Source organism: Falco punctatus (genome assembly GCF_963210335.1).
Source record: "Falco punctatus genome assembly, chromosome: 11".
In the NCBI taxonomy this organism is placed as follows: domain Eukaryota; kingdom Metazoa; phylum Chordata; class Aves; order Falconiformes; family Falconidae; genus Falco; species Falco punctatus.
In genome coordinates this window covers 10,371,940-10,387,071 of record NC_137591.1, presented here as the reverse complement: position 1 = coordinate 10,387,071, position 15,132 = coordinate 10,371,940, and the positions used below count along the sequence as shown (strand labels likewise).

General features: G+C 52.4%; 1 protein-coding gene across 1 annotated transcript in view; it reads left to right on the top strand.

Annotated features, from left to right (window-relative positions):
* The first annotated feature begins 72 nt into the window (after positions 1-72).
* Positions 73-15,132, top strand: part of LOC308071772 (uncharacterized protein) — a 33,522-nt gene continuing 18,462 nt past the window's right edge. The window contains exons 1-12 of the mRNA XM_080407700.1: positions 73-1,261; positions 5,152-5,296; positions 5,956-6,000; positions 6,530-6,657; positions 8,209-8,333; positions 8,452-8,603; positions 9,164-9,270; positions 10,772-10,962; positions 11,504-11,637; positions 12,281-12,345; positions 12,875-12,957; positions 13,706-13,872. Of these exons, the coding sequence (XP_080263826.1) occupies positions 1,082-1,261; positions 5,152-5,296; positions 5,956-6,000; positions 6,530-6,657; positions 8,209-8,333; positions 8,452-8,603; positions 9,164-9,270; positions 10,772-10,962; positions 11,504-11,637; positions 12,281-12,345; positions 12,875-12,957; positions 13,706-13,872 (1,522 nt within the window). The 5' untranslated portion in view covers positions 73-1,081. The remainder of the gene's footprint in view (positions 1,262-5,151; positions 5,297-5,955; positions 6,001-6,529; positions 6,658-8,208; positions 8,334-8,451; positions 8,604-9,163; positions 9,271-10,771; positions 10,963-11,503; positions 11,638-12,280; positions 12,346-12,874; positions 12,958-13,705; positions 13,873-15,132) is intronic.

Here is a 15,132-nt window from a genome sequence, read left to right as displayed (position 1 = left end):
CGGGGGCCGGGAAAGGCGCGGACGGGTCGTGGGTTCGAGTCGCGCCTCTGGCGGGTGGGACGAGCGGTGAAGGGGCGGCCACCAGCGCGGGGGGCACGGCACGGCACGGCTGGTGCCTCCCGTCGCCGTCACCCTCCGCCCCCTCGCCCGCCAGACTGGACGGCGGCCCTTGCTACCGGAGATAACTGTGGCAGGGAAGCGGCGGTACCTGGCAGCTGCCCGCCCTCCGCCTGCCCCAGAGCGCCTCCGGTACCAGCCCCTCGGCTTACCGGGCACCGCCCGGCCTGCCCGGCGCGGCACCCACCGCGCTAACGGTGAGGGCGATGCGGTCCTGGCCGTCTGTAAGATGCGGCTCGAAACGCCAGCCCCACGGATGGGGCTGGATGGGGATGAGCGGACCCTTGGGAGGCAGGAATGGTGGCGGGGACCTCGGGGGCGGCAGCGCCGGGCATGCACCTGCCTGCTCCCCCGGGCTTGTGCGCACCGACCGCCTGAGAACTGCGTACGAAGGAGCGGCATTCCCAGAGCCGGCCCCCGCGCCCGGTGGGATGGCCGCTGCGCACCCTCCCGCAGCCAGGCTCTTAGGTTTTTGTTTTCTTTTCTTCCCTAAAAGCCCCGGTAGCGCTCGGTCTTCGCAGTTTTCTCCGATGGCAGCGCGCGGGCCGGAGGTCGCGGCTCGGGAGTGACGTGAAGCGGCGGGGCGGGGGCGGGGCGGGCAGGCGCGCCGGGGGCGGGCAAGCATCAGCGATGCCCGGCGCGCCGCGCTCCGCCCGCGGGCGGCAGCTCCTCTCCCGCCTCAGCCCACGTCCCGGCCGGCGCCGGCTGCCCCCGAGGTGCGAGGAGGCGGGAGGAAGGGCAGCAGCAGCCGCCGGCCCGTTCGGCGGGCGAGCGGTGCGTTCCCCGAGGCCCCCTCCCAACAAGCGCTGCCGTGATTTGGCAGCCGTCCGGCTCCGGGCCTGCCTCGCCGCCCGGCATTGGTTGGGCGCGGCCGGTGCCCGCCGGGCCCCCCGGGAGGTGACACCGGCCTCCGCCCCAGGCAGCCGGTAGCGGCGGGCGGCAGGTCGCCGCCTGCGCCGGGGGGATGAAGCTCTCCTGGCTGGGCGTGGATGTCTCCCGGGTGCTGCACTTGGCTGCCGTCTTCTGCCTGACCTGCGTGCTGCTGAAGGCCATCCAGCTGTACCACCGGCGGCGGGAGCTGCTCCGGGCGCTGGCCGACTTCCCCGGCCACCCGACCCACTGGCTCTTCGGCCACGTCCAGGAGGTAGGGCGGGAGCCGCTTCCCACAGCGGCCGGGGGGATGCTGCCGGTGGGACTTGTCCCTCTGCTCTAGGAGAGCTGCTTCTCCTGGTCCCCGGGGAAGGGAAAGACGGGCATCCTTTTCCTCGGCCATCCAAACCGCGCTCTCAGCGTGCGATGCCTGGAGAGCTGCCCAGGCAGGCCGCTGCAAAATGCGTGGTGGAAAGAGGTGGCAGCTGGCTTGCAAGTAAAGCAAACGATAATATAAGGTGGCTTGGGCCAGGATGTAGCCCGGCATTGGTGCTGGAGGCAGCTCTGCCCCGGGGTGGGCTCTGCTGTCACCTCTGTGCTCCTGTGAAAGCCAGGGCATGGCCACAGCAGCAGCCCCTGCCACGCTGAGCACCTGCGCGCCACTGCCAGCACCCAGGGCATCTTCTGCCCCTTGCCACCTGGCGTCACCTCCACGGCCGGCCAGGTGGGCCAGGCAGCGCACGGGCCATTCCGAGTCACACTGAAGCCACAAAATGCATCCCAGGTATAGCATCCAGCACAGGGGCCACGTGTCTTTTTAAGGTTGCGTTACAGCCATGACTGACTAAACCCACATACACAAGAAGCAAGCCTTGCTCCGCGCACTCGTGGTGCGGGTGACTGATCCCCAAGGTATGCGCTTGCCCGCACAGATCGGGGTGACCGCCTCCTTGGCAAACATTTCCACAACTCACTGGCAGCTTCCTGAGGAGTAACTGAGCTGCCTGATGCAAAAGGCATTTCCATGCATGCTAAAGCCTGCTTAAAATCACCCCGACCGCTCCTGGGCTCTGCTGATGCCCTGCTTTGGCCAAATCTGTGGCGCATTGAATAACTGGCGCCCTGAAAAGTAGCTGGGAAATCTGGATGGGACCTCCCAGGGCTCGTCTCTGTGCCATGGCCGCCCCAGTTTTCCTGTGCTGGATGCTGGACGGGACGGGCAGTCTTTTGGCAACATAAGCATGAAGATAGGCCAGGTCAGGGCTTCATTGCGCTGCCAGTTAGACTTTAAAACAGCAATAAATGAAGTATGTTTGCCTGTTTATCAGTGGTGACTGTTTGTCTTGGAATAGGGTTTAACTGTTTGTGTCCCATCGTGGCTGGGTTGTTCATGGCTCAACTTTTACCACAGGTGGTATTTTCTGAAGAATTCCTGTTTGGCAAATTTAATCGTTTGCTGATTAAATGCTCCTGAGTTCCCCAGAGCCCAGCAGTCCATTGAGCCAGTGAGGAAACTGGCAACGCTCTGGGCACATACTGAGTACAAAGTTTACATGCACCTCGGAGGGTGACCTGAGAGCTATATTCAGGGAGAGCACTGACGTTTCCTGTTCTGTTGCTTTAAAATGGTTAATTGCCAGTTTTGATTCAGACCTGTTTAGTATCTCAAATATATGCTTTGGGTGGTCTCCTGGGAATACATCACTTTGTTTTAAAGAGTTCTTAGGTATTAGGCTCCGCTTATCCGAATCACTTGGTAGAAATTGCATTAAAGTATCAGGAGAGGTTGTGTAGAGCTGTTCAGCCTCACTGCAGCAGCACAACTTAGTTAAAAGCCAGAGTGCCATCCCCGAGCTGGCTGAACCCACTTCCCATGGCCACAGTTGGTGGGAAGCAGAGGAGCAGGGTCGCTGCCCCATGGGCGCAGGGGGGCTGTCAGTTCCTTGGCAGCCCTTTGCCTGCATCTGCCCTGTCCAGGCAGCTGCTGGAGGAGAGCCAGCCTGGTTCTGAGCATGGCACTGCTTTATGCTCACATTCCAGCTCCCGTGTTTTCTGCTTCATTTGCTATCGATGCATAGTCATTAAAAGCGCCTTTAAGCGCCTCTTCCCAGATGCTTTTAGTGTTGGATCCACTTCAAAACTTGCATTTCAGCATGAGATCAGGCCTTCCTTAGACCTGCGTGGGGATTATACTTTTTTTTTCAAGCCCCCAGGGGAGGAAGAGGTAGAAGTGGTGGTCTTCCCTGCAGAGCCTGGTAGCTGGAGCCCTTGTTAAGAAGCAGGAGCTTTCCTTTCCTGTTCCTCCGCAGCCTGTAGCACTTTACAGCCTCTGGCTGCCCCAGGAGTGCTTGGCACAGCAAATAGAGGTTATTCACCTTGGGGGTAACCTCTCCTCTCAAATAAACCCATTCCACCCTCAGCCAGCTCAGGGACAGTTCTTGATAGCACAAACCAAGGCTGGCGCCCCCAAAACAGGATTGGATGAAAAGGCTTCTAGCGTTAGGACTTCTGCCAGTGAGGCTTACTCAGCATCTCCCAATTACTTCCATTTATGCTTTCTGTGATTTTGTGACAGGAGGAAGCACAAGCAGCCATATCAAAGGGACTTTCACATGTTCAAATATCACTCAGCTAAAGGCACCATGCCAAGCCCCACTTCTGCTGGCATTGCTGAAGAGGTGGGCGCTGGGGGATGCTGCCTCCTTTTACTCCAAAACTTGATCCCTGCAACCAGAAAAACTGATGGTTCTCTTTAATAAATCCAAAACCTTGAACGTGAGCAAGAGAAGTTGAACGATAACGTTCTATCATAAGTTATGACCGGATGTAGTTCATCATTCTGCTGGATGCAGGAGACACATGGGAGATGCTGCAGGGACCCGCCTGGCCCACAAGGACAGGGGCTCAGCCTTGGAGCACGGAGCCTGGATGTGCCCTACACAGCCTGTGCAGTCCCCGGGTAGACACTACACAGCTCCTGAGCATCCTCTCCAAGATAAGCCTGACATGGGCGATCATTTGAGCACCAGCCATCTGCCGGGTTGAGAAACACTAGCCAACTAAAAGCTGAGCTGAGCTAACTCAGCACCAAAGCGACTGAGCAAATATTCACTTGACTCAATCGATAGGGTGACTTTGTGGCCGATTTCTGCACCAGTGTGCGGATGTAATGAAACTTTGAGCTTCAAGTCAAAGCAGCAGCAGCTATGTCAGCCCTAGCTTACCAAAATCCTTCCCCTTGCATATTGTGGCAGAGCAGTTTCTGTTCAAAGAAAAGAGAATTCTTCACAGTCTTGTCTCTGTGATCTTTTTTTTATTGTTTCTGACTTTGGATCTTTCCACCGGTCTTTCCACTTGTTCTTTGGCCGTTGCCTTGTTTAATATGCAACAATGCTGGCTATAAATGCAATAAAACAGTGATCACTTTCAGAGAGTGGTGCTCACGTTGCTCCTCAGGGTGCAGCTTCCAAGGACCAGAGATGAACCTTTCTGGGAGCACCAGCTCTTCATTGCCTATTAAATTCAATTCCTGGAAATCAATGAAATCTTAATCTAACATTGTTAACCAGCATCCCCTCCTCTGTACACTCCGTTGGTGACTTTGGACTAATTCTACTGAATTTTACCTGGACACTGGCCTTTTCCACCTAAACGGCTGGAGGAAGCTGTGGCCCAGGTTTCCCGGTCAGGAGGCATCGTTGCACCAGGGCAAACACAGCAGCGATGCTGTTGGTTGCCATGAAAGTGCTGCTGTATTTTCTTGTGACTGCAGGGTATTAATTGCTCTACCATGTGCAAGTGAAAACGTATTTGCGCACCTAAATGCAGATGCTGTCTGAGGTAAATCTGAATCTTCTCTGGGGTGACCATGGAAACAGAGCAGATAACATACAGGCACTGATAGGCACCACCACTGTCCCTAAGGATATTCTCCATAGTTAGGGCCAAGTGATAAGGAAGCATTATTTTATATGAGGTTTAAAAGTAGCAAGCACCTCTACTTCTTATATTCTGTAAACTCAGAGGGACAACACCTTGTTTGCCTTTACCTGGTTTTATGATGTAGAAAGACCTTGAGCTTTTTAAGACGGTGTATTGGGAGATTATTTGTTTTTTTTTCTCTGAATCTATGTATTCTTTCTCTTTTTACTTCTCCACAATTAGTTCCTCAAGGAGGAAGAGGTGCTGGACAAGGCGGAGATATGGGCACAGAAGTACCTATATGCTCACCCTGTGTGGTTCGGAAGTTTCTCAGCATTCCTGGTTATCACTGATCCCGACTATGCCAAGGCTGTGTTGGCCAGAGGAGGTGAGGAGATGATGCCTTCAGCTGTGGAGCAACAACCACAGCCTGCAGATTTCCCATCCCAGCCTAAAAATGCATAGCAAGGCAGGGTTTCACGGAGGGGTTGCCTTGCACAAACCATCTAAAGGCACGGAGAGATATTCCTCCTTCATGCCATGCCCTGGCTGCTTCAGGCACAGGGCTGCAGGGCTGACCAGGGCCCCTCCAGATCACTTGGCGAATCAAACTTCCTCAAGTGATCCTTGGAGAGTTGCTTTCTTAGTGCCCAACCCCAGCAAGAAGGCGGCAGCTGGGAGCTATTTTCTTGGCTTAGAGCCCTGGCTCCTACTGCAGGGAAGTATCTGTAGTGCATCAAGAGAGAAAGGTGCTTAAAAGTGTCGTCTGGGAAGTTTAATCATTTATCACACAGCACAGACTTTGGACTACCAATATGATTTTTTTTCCAGTCTGGGCGCTTGCTTTTGTACTTGTTTCTTGCTGCTGGGCCAGGCAGTGTTGTTTTGTTGTGAAATACTGATGAACTCTGCAGGGATGCCACCAGTTCTGCTTTATGCCTAACAAAAACTGAGAGCCCAGAGGGAGCTTGCAGGTGCAAACCAGTGTGTTGATGCTACTGAAACATTTACAATTTTATTTTCTCTTTCTTTGTGATTTTTTTACAGATCCCAAGGATAACATCAGTTATAAACACCTTGTCCCATGGATCGGTATGTATTCCCAGGGCTTTGCCTACCAGGGATGATTCTGAAGTTAGTCAAGAACATGCTATAAATAAACAGCATTGTACTTGGTTCTTGACGCAGTTATAGCTAAAAGCTTCCTGAAATCATTACTTTTATTGAAAAAGGTGCTAAATAATGCCATTTTTTGTGATTTGAGGAAGGAAAGTTCAAACATTGTCATATATATAAATGAGAACCACTTATACATCCATAGATAGCAAAGGGGGGAAGCTCATAGTGGAGGACTGGTGGAGAATGCATCTGCTGATCTGAACTTCTCATCTCCATCTGTGTGGGTGTTTCTTTTTGGAGGCAGTGCAGTATCATTTCAGTGAGCAGGGCTCTGCTCAGCCCTGGGAACCCTAGAGCTGATGGCAACATTTGGAAATACTGTCTCGTAGCAGCTCAGACAGTGGATTTAATCATGCTCCTTGCAGGCAGAGGCTGTGTCCGCAGGCAGGTGAAAGCAGCCTGCTTGTGCCCAACAAAACATGCCTTGCCTGTGTTTCCCCAGGTAACGGGTTGCTGATCTTACATGGGCCAAAATGGCACCAACATCGAAAACTCCTGACTCCAGGGTTTCATTATGACGTCTTGAAACCGTACGTGACCCTGATGGCAGAGTCTACTAACGTGATGCTGGTAGGACTCATATCTGATGCTCCTCTCTCTGCCTTGTTTTCTCTTCCCTGATCCTGACTGGGTAGTGGGTAAATGCTGGAGCAGAGTTTTCTTGCAGCGCCCTTGCTCACAACCTGGTAGTTGTAAGGACAGGCTGTGTCCTGGTGGTCAGGCTTTCCGAGGTACCACAAATCCCTGCCTCTACCTGTGAGTTGGAAGGAATGAGCAGGTTGAACCTCCCTGCAGAGGCTATGTCTCTGGTACTGCCTTGGGCTCTGTGGCTGAGATTTGAGGATTAATGTTACTACCATCCCTAAACTGTGCATGATCTCGCAATCCCAACCTCAACTTCTTGTAAGGTGTTTTTGTAAATGAAGAATTGAAGTAAATAAAGGTTCATAATAAACCCCCCAAAATAAAAAGGTTGGAACAGAGCTTTACTGTGACCTAAGGTTAAAGGGTATCATTTGCTGTCAGCATACCCATGACTGGATTGCAATCACTGCCTTGCCTAATACACAGTGAAACTGCGCTGTTCTTCCATCCATCAGTGCTGGGCATGATGGAAACCAGTGTGAATTACAGGTGAGGGGTACCAGGCTTTGTGTACATGGACCAGCAGGAGGCTGCATGCTGGATCTGTTCTTTCTCCTTTGCCTCCCTCCATCCAGCCTCCCCAGAAACTTCCACATGGATCCTGACTGTCCTCCTTCCCACTGGCCCAGGATGCAGCCAGGAGCCAGGGGCTGGAGAGCCAAGAGAGCTTTTGCAATGCACACAAGCGCCTGGCAGTTTGTCATTCCTTGCAGACAATGCACAGTGCCTATTGTGGGAGCCGGTGCCACCAGGTGGCAATCGTTGTATGTGTTAAGGACATGAGTCTGGCCCTACGAGCCCACTTCCCCAGTTCTGTGGGAACTCAGATGTGACTGTGCTCCTCCATCTCCCTTTCTCCACTTTTGAGTCCACTGGTTCCTTACAGCCATGAAGGGACAGAGGATTCAACATCATTTCATGTCTGCCAGGCAAGAGAGACACTATTTATAGTTTCTTTAGGGATCCCCTATATGAAAAGTTGAGCAAAAGCTCCCAGATTTTATGCTGGAAAAACACAGTGACAGAGCATGGGATGGAGGAAAAACCTGGGTCAGAAGTTTGCATCTTAAGCACCAAACTCATATGTGCTTGATAACAGACTTGGTGAAGCCCAGTGCCGACATACACTGCGCTTGTGCAGGGAACATGCTGCTCCCCGAGACAGGCTTTGGTAACACACCCCATCACCCAGAAACGCACCCATCCTGGGCTTCTCCAGGGTGCCCTTGCCCCAGGGTCCAGTGTACCAGGGCCCACCGCTGCCAGAATCTGACACTAGCAGCTGCCTGAGGCAAGTCTTGTATTAACCACCCCACTCTTGGCTTCCCTTCTCCAGGCTTTTGACAGCAACTAGAGTCTCTTCTTTCCATTTCTCTGGGATGTATCCCTAGCTGAGCACTCATTTAACCAGAGGGTAACTGCAGATTGTGCAGAACTGTCCCTTGCCTTCTCATTTCTGTCTCCTTTGTGCCCTAGGATAAATGGGAGCAGTTGATCACAGACGGGAAACCGGTGGAGCTCTTTGAGCATGTCAGCTTGATGACTCTTGATAGCATCATGAAATGTGCCTTCAGTTGTCACAGCAACTGCCAGACCAGCAGGTCAGTGCTGGCTGTCCCAAACCCTGGCAAAAAAAGTTTGCACCTCAGAAGGGAAATGGGCAAGTTGGTTGTCATGAAGTTCCCAAACTGACAAACTTCCACCACTCCCTCTCCCCAGGGAAAACACCTACATCCAGGCGGTCTACAACCTATGCCACATGGTGCACCAGCGCCTCCGCATCTTTCCCTACCACAATGACATCATTTACTGGCTCAGTCCCCACGGATTTCAGTTCAGGAAGGTCTGCCAGCTCGCTCATGATCACACAGGTATCCCCTGCCTCCATCCTTTGCCAAACCTTTCAAACAGGATGGGTGATGGCTGACCAGAGTTACCTCTTTGCCCACGCAATGATCCTGCCTGGAGGCTCAGAACTGGGATCCAAGCAGAGCATCAGCTTGCAGCAGTGGTCTGATCTAGGCATGAAGCAAGGGGGTCTCACAGCTCCTGGGTTATTAAACTGGACTAACGGAGGCATTCCTCTTTGGGAACACTCCTGTTAAATGGCCAGACTCCTGAGAGAAAGGATGGGTGCTGCAGGCAACACTGATGCAAGGAATGATTTTCCTTTTCCAGCCCAGGCATGATTTTAATGCAAGGGTAAAGTAGGTGAGGAGTCTGTTGTGGGCAAAGAAGTTTGCAGAAAAGGATGGCAGTGTGCACAGCATTTGTTGCCATGCTGCTGAAAAAGCCAAACTGCCTGGGATACTGAAGCACACGTATTGGCCTGAGCACTGGTCACCCCCTTGGGTGAACTTTGCATTCACAGGGTGAGTTTGCAGCTCAGCATCTCCTGCCTCTGCTGAACCTTTAACTCTTTCTTCCCCAGACAAGGTGATCCGCGAGCGAAAGGAGTCCCTTAAAGATGAACGAGAATTTGAAAAGATCCAGAAGAAGAGACATTTGGACTTCCTGGACATTCTGCTGTGTGCCAAAGTGAGTGGCGAGGAGTGGGTGTGCGGTAGGGCAGCAGGGTGCAAAAGCCACTCAGTCTTTGCAAGGGTCTCACAAACTACCAGGGACCCTTAGGACTGCACACACCATTAAAGTTAATTGGCCCAGCTCTGCCCATTTGAGGAGAAGCTAAGGTGATCCCATTTCTCATCCTGAAATGCTGGTAGTGTCTATTGGGGAATACAACATGCAGAGGGATTTCATAGTCCTGGTGGTTTAATATGGGGTGATAAAGGCATTTATAAGTGAAGGCAAAGGGGCCCTGAATTCAGTCTAAACAGATTGATTTTGTTTATACATATCCCAGGAGCATCACCACCCTGCTTTGCAATAGCTGGAATAATATAATGGTCCCTCCTGGGATATTGTATTTTATATATTTTATGTATAAATATAGATATATAAACTTATTGAGTCTACACTGTCCCTTCATCCAACTTATTCACCAATGAACTGGATGAAGAGCCAGAGATCCCTCTCCACAAATTTCTGAAAATACCAAACTGGGAGGAGCAGCTGATACACCAGAGGCTGCGCTGCCCTTCAGCAAGACCTGGACAGGCTGGAGAGCTGGGCAGGGAGGGACCTCATGAGGTTCAACCAAGGCAACTATAGGGTCCTGCACCTGGGCAGGAGCAACCCTGTGCACAAGTACAGGATGGGGCTGACCTGCTGGGAGGAAGCTCTGCAGGGAAGGACCTGGGAATGCTGGTGGACAGCAAGGTGCCCATGGGCCAGCAGTGTGCCCTGGTGGCCAAGACAGCCAGTGGGATCCTGGGGTGCATCAGGAGGAGCGTGGCCAGCAGGTCAAGAGAGGTGATCCTCCCCTCTGCTCTGCCCTGGTGAGGCTGCACCTGGAGTGCTGTGTCCAGTGCTGGGCTCCCCAGATCAAGAGGAATGGGAAACTAATGGAGAGGGCCCAGTGGAGGGCTACACAGATGATGAGGGGGCTGGAGCATCTGCCTCGTGAGGAAAGGCTGAGAGAGATGGGCCTGTTTCGCCTGGAGAAGGCTGAGAAGGGATCTTATCAATGTCTATAAATATCTTGAGGGCGAGTGCCAAGAGGATGGGTCCGGGCTCTTTCAGTGGCCCCCAGCGACAGGACAAGGGGCAACAGGCATGAAGTAAAATACAAGAAGTTCCGCCTGAATATGAGGAAAGACTTCTTACCTTGAGGGTGACAGAGCACTGGAACAGGCTGCCCAGAGAGGCTGTGGAGTCTCCTTCTCTGGAGACGTTCAAAACCCGCCTGGACACAATCCTGTGCAGCCTGCTCTGGGTGAAGCTGCTTTAGCAGGGGGGTTGGACTAGGTGATCTCCAGAGGTCCCTTCCAGCTCCAACCATTCTGTGATATCTGGGCCACTTTAATATATATATATCACCTATATTAGCTGTATTATCTCTATTATCTATTTTTTATATTTTTAATATATTTTACATATATATTTATATGGGCCACTGAAAGTGTCTCCTGACTGTTAGGATGAGAATGGAGCTGGACTGTCTGATGAGGACCTGCGTGCCGAGGTGGACACGTTCATGTTTGAGGGCCATGATACCACAGCCAGTGGGATCTCCTGGCTCTTGTACTGCCTGGCATCACACCCCGAGCACCAGGCACGGTGCCGGGAGGAGATCCGGGGGATCCTGGGACACCGGGAGACACTTCAGTGGTAAGGTTGCTTTTTTCAGCTGGTGACTTTTTTCCCCATCACTGCCATTTCTAAGTGAGCAATGCCTTCAAGGCTTGAAAGCTGGGGTGCTAAAGGCTGCTGCATGCACAGGGACTTCATAGGGTGGAGCACATACTGCATCCTTTAGCTAAATCTGCCTCCCTGCCCTTCAGGGCTTGTATTACTGGGGCAAACACAAGAAAAACCACTCCAGACCAGGAGGCCCATGCTGGATGCCGTGCCAAGACCTGGTCCGCCAACATTGCTCTTTGCTCTGTCCTGTTTTCTTGCCACAGGACATTGTAGTCACAGCTTTTCACCTTTTGCTGTCACTTTGCACTTGAGCACGTTCAGAGGTTGTTCAGAAGTGTCCTGGGGTCTCCAGCTTGCAGCAGCCTGTGGTTGGACATTGTGGGTCCCTCCGTATGCCCCATCTGTTGCAAGAGGGTCTGCGCAGGGGGCTGATGGCCATGGGGCAGTGGACCTCCCAGTGCAGGGCAGCAGTGGGAGTGTGGGCCTCAGTCTGCCTCTGTCCCGGCAGGGAGGACCTGGGCAAGATGACTTACAGCACCATGTGCATCAGGGAGAGCCTTCGCCTTTACCCACCAGTGCCTGGTGTGTCCCGGCAGCTCAGCAAACCCATCACCTTCCCGGATGGACGCACCTTGCCAGAAGGTCTGTAAATCCCATTGCTGCTTCAGAAAATTGTGCGTTTGGACATCAGCTGCATCCTCGCTGCCTGCCACAGAGCAAAGGCAACAGCCCTGCTTCTGTGACCTGCTCCTCGCCGGCGCAGATGTTTCAGATAGGACTGTGCAGATGTTGGCCTTCTGTTGATAGACTGAGGTCTGGGCTGTACAGCAGCATCCCTGTGATGTCCTTCCTGCCACTGTCGCTATAGGGCAGTCGTGCCAGTGCCCAAAGCCCCTTCTGTCCCGGCCAAGCACAAGTTCATGGTTCACCCATTCTGGCAAACTGCAGGCACAGGGGGACAGGGAATGGTCCCATCCCAGCTTGCGGCACTGAATTGCCCTGTGCTGCTCCTTCCCTTCTCTGATTTGGCACACAGACAGGCGGTGTTGGTGGGGGGATGGTGCACCTATGGTGCCGGTGCCTTCCCCATGTCCACCGTTTGGCTGCTTACAACTAAACAAATGGAAAATGTTTCATCTTCTCTGAAGCCAATGACAAAACCCTCATAGGTTTCCAGTTGACAGATAAGACTGTGATGATTTAGTCAGACCTTTGTGTGAGTATGCTGCAACTTTCCCTTTAGGTTCTTTGTCAATGAGCTCTTTTCTTCTCTATTGCTTTACAGGCAGTGTCACCGCAATAAGCATTTATCTCATTCACAGAAACCCTGCAGTATGGAAAGACCCTTTGGTGAGTTTTCTTTTGCCCTTCTAATAATTTTTCCCCTTTGTGCTGTGCCTCTTCCAATGTCCCCTTCACCTGTTAGCAGGAGAGCAGAGCCCCTCTTGCTCCCAACAACTTTGCCCATGGGAATCACACTGGGATGTGACTGCCTAGCGTTAATCTCTGCCAGCTGTGGCACAGGGCAGTTAGACCCCGGCATTAGGGCTGGGTGCTGCACAAACAGTAAGACAAAGTGCTCCGAAGAGCTTGTTGTAATATCAAGCACAAAGATGATTTTTTGCTCAGCCTACAGGTGGAGAATTGAATCCCAACTCTCCAGGATTCATACCTGTGTCTGGTTTATCCTGGCAACACCTTTGCCAGGCTCAGTGGAAAGCAAGGAAGTCTGGTGCATGAGTTTCAGCCCATCTAAGAATAAATTCTCTCTCCGGTGGGGTTGTTCAGAAATTATGGGGTGTCATGTTTTTGAAAATACTAGTCAGTACTGTGTTTCTTAAATAATCACTTTTTCTTGCTGCGTATTCTTAATTTCCAGGTATTTGACCCTTTGCGGTTTTCCCCAGAGAACATCTCAGGCAGACACTCTCACGCCTTTCTGCCTTTTTCTGCTGGAATGAGGTAAAGTGTATTGAACAGCGAAGGGGTAGTGGGGAAAGAAAGCATGCATCCCCGGGAACTGCTCAGCCCGAGAAGTGTGTGCTGCTGGTATAATTGCTACTGGAGAAACACTCACAGAGTGCTTTCAGAGACCACCGTTTGAGGTCCTGGCCCTGCGATGTTAAACAGTTCATGAGCATATAAAAAGCATTTATGCTAGAGGGACTCTGATACCAGCAGGCAAGATAAGAAGGCAGCATTGCCAGGCCTCGCCTGGGCACAGGGAGCCAGGTCCCAAAGCTGTGGAGCATCATCCTGGCATCACGCAGGGAGCCTGCAGCATCCTGGGCTCACTGCTCTCCTCCTCTCCTTGATACAGAGACCTCCATCCCACCCCCCAGGCCTTTGACTCCCCCTTCTCCCCTGCTCCCAATCCTTCCCTTCGCCCTGTGCTTACCTCGCCAAGGCAAACACTTTGCAGATCCGCTCCTGCTTGGAGACCCACCACCTTGGCTCTGCCTGCCTCTCCTTTGGCTTCCCCATCCCTCCTCCATGCTCACCGAGCATGCATCCAGGAGCTCCCGATGCTCCCCCAGATTCCCCCTGCTCAGCCCATGCCCCTGCTTTTGCTACCCAAAACACTGCCTGGGGCCCCTAGAGCTGCAGAGGGGAAGGGTTGTGTGCTGGTGGGAGAGGGCTGGGATCTGACCGTGTGGGTTTGCTGTGCCCACCGCTGAGGTGGAGTGGCTGAGCTGCTGTTTTACCCCAGGAACTGCATCGGGCAGCAGTTTGCCATGAACGAGATGAAAGTGGCGCTGACCCTGACCCTGCTCCGCTTTGAGCTCTCGCCCGACCCTGCCAACCCTCCCTTCAAAATACCTAGGATCACCCTTCGCTCCCAGAATGGGATTCACCTGTATCTAAAGAAAATCGGCTGATGCTGGAAAACAATCTGCCTTTGCCGGAGGGAGGGACCAAGCTGATGATGGGACAACGTTACTCTGGGGTAAAAGGTGCAAGGCAGGATTTGTGGATGAGGATTCCTGATCTCTGTGCTTCTCCTACCAGCTGAAAGCCCCTTGTGTCCTGGGCCTAGGTAGCCTGGATGGCATTGCACAGACCCATTGCACTCTGCTCTGAGCGCTAGTCTCCAGCAGCCAGGTGTGGCCATGCCCCTTCACTGGCTGCCCTCTTGCCCTGCCGTAAGGGCTGACCTGACCTGGGAACATCTGCAGGTCCCAGCATCTTCCTTTTTACCAAATCCGGCCTTTGCACTCATGTCCTGGCCTAATCCATAACCATTCCCAGCCCTGCTCCATCATCAGTACCTTCCTCAGTGCCTAGAGGTCAGCCCTTCTCTCCTGGAGCAGGGACAGCCCATGGCAGACCTGTTTCTTCTCGCACTTCATGTGTCTCTGTTTTGTTGAAAGCACTGAGTCCAGTTTTGAAAACTTTGAAATTCTGCCTAAACTGCAAAATATTCTGTAATTTTTGTGTTAATAAACCAGTAATTATTCCTGTAACAGAAGCTTCATCTGTTTTTATTGCTGATGCTTGCCCACTTTGTCATAAATACAGTGTAAAACCCCCTTAGAAATGGGAGATGGAGAGGAAACCCATGAACAGCAAGAGACAACCCTGGGGGTGTCCAGCCCAGCCACAGCCAACCCAGCATCTCCTTCCATGGGCAACCCCTAAACAGGGGTCCAATGTGCAATCTTCATTTAAAGCTGCAAGGGAGGAGTTCTAACAGTTAGAAAGGGGGTTGTCCTCCTTTTATTTACTTTTTTTCCTAAGCTGATAAAGTTGTCAGGGTTGTATGCTTGAGGTACTCCGGAGGACACTAGCGAGTTGTCCTCTGCCCCTACAGGAATCATTATTGGGGTAGAAAGTGTCAAACTGGGAAATCCCAACTGCTGCTGTTGCAATTAGCATCACAGTGACATTGACTGTGGTTCCAGCATCGTGAGCAGGCAGCTGTGCAGCAACCCAGCGGCTGACTTTGTACAGCATCCATCTGCAGAGATAAGGCAGGCAGAAAGCAGAGGGGCATACAGGAGGGCCTTTTTGTGGGATACACTGTGCTCCACTAACAACACTGCCCCCAATCACTGGTGAGCGCCATTAACAGGTTACATTGAACATGAGGTTTTATCCAATTTTAATTTTAAATGCACAAAGGATGCCCATAATAAA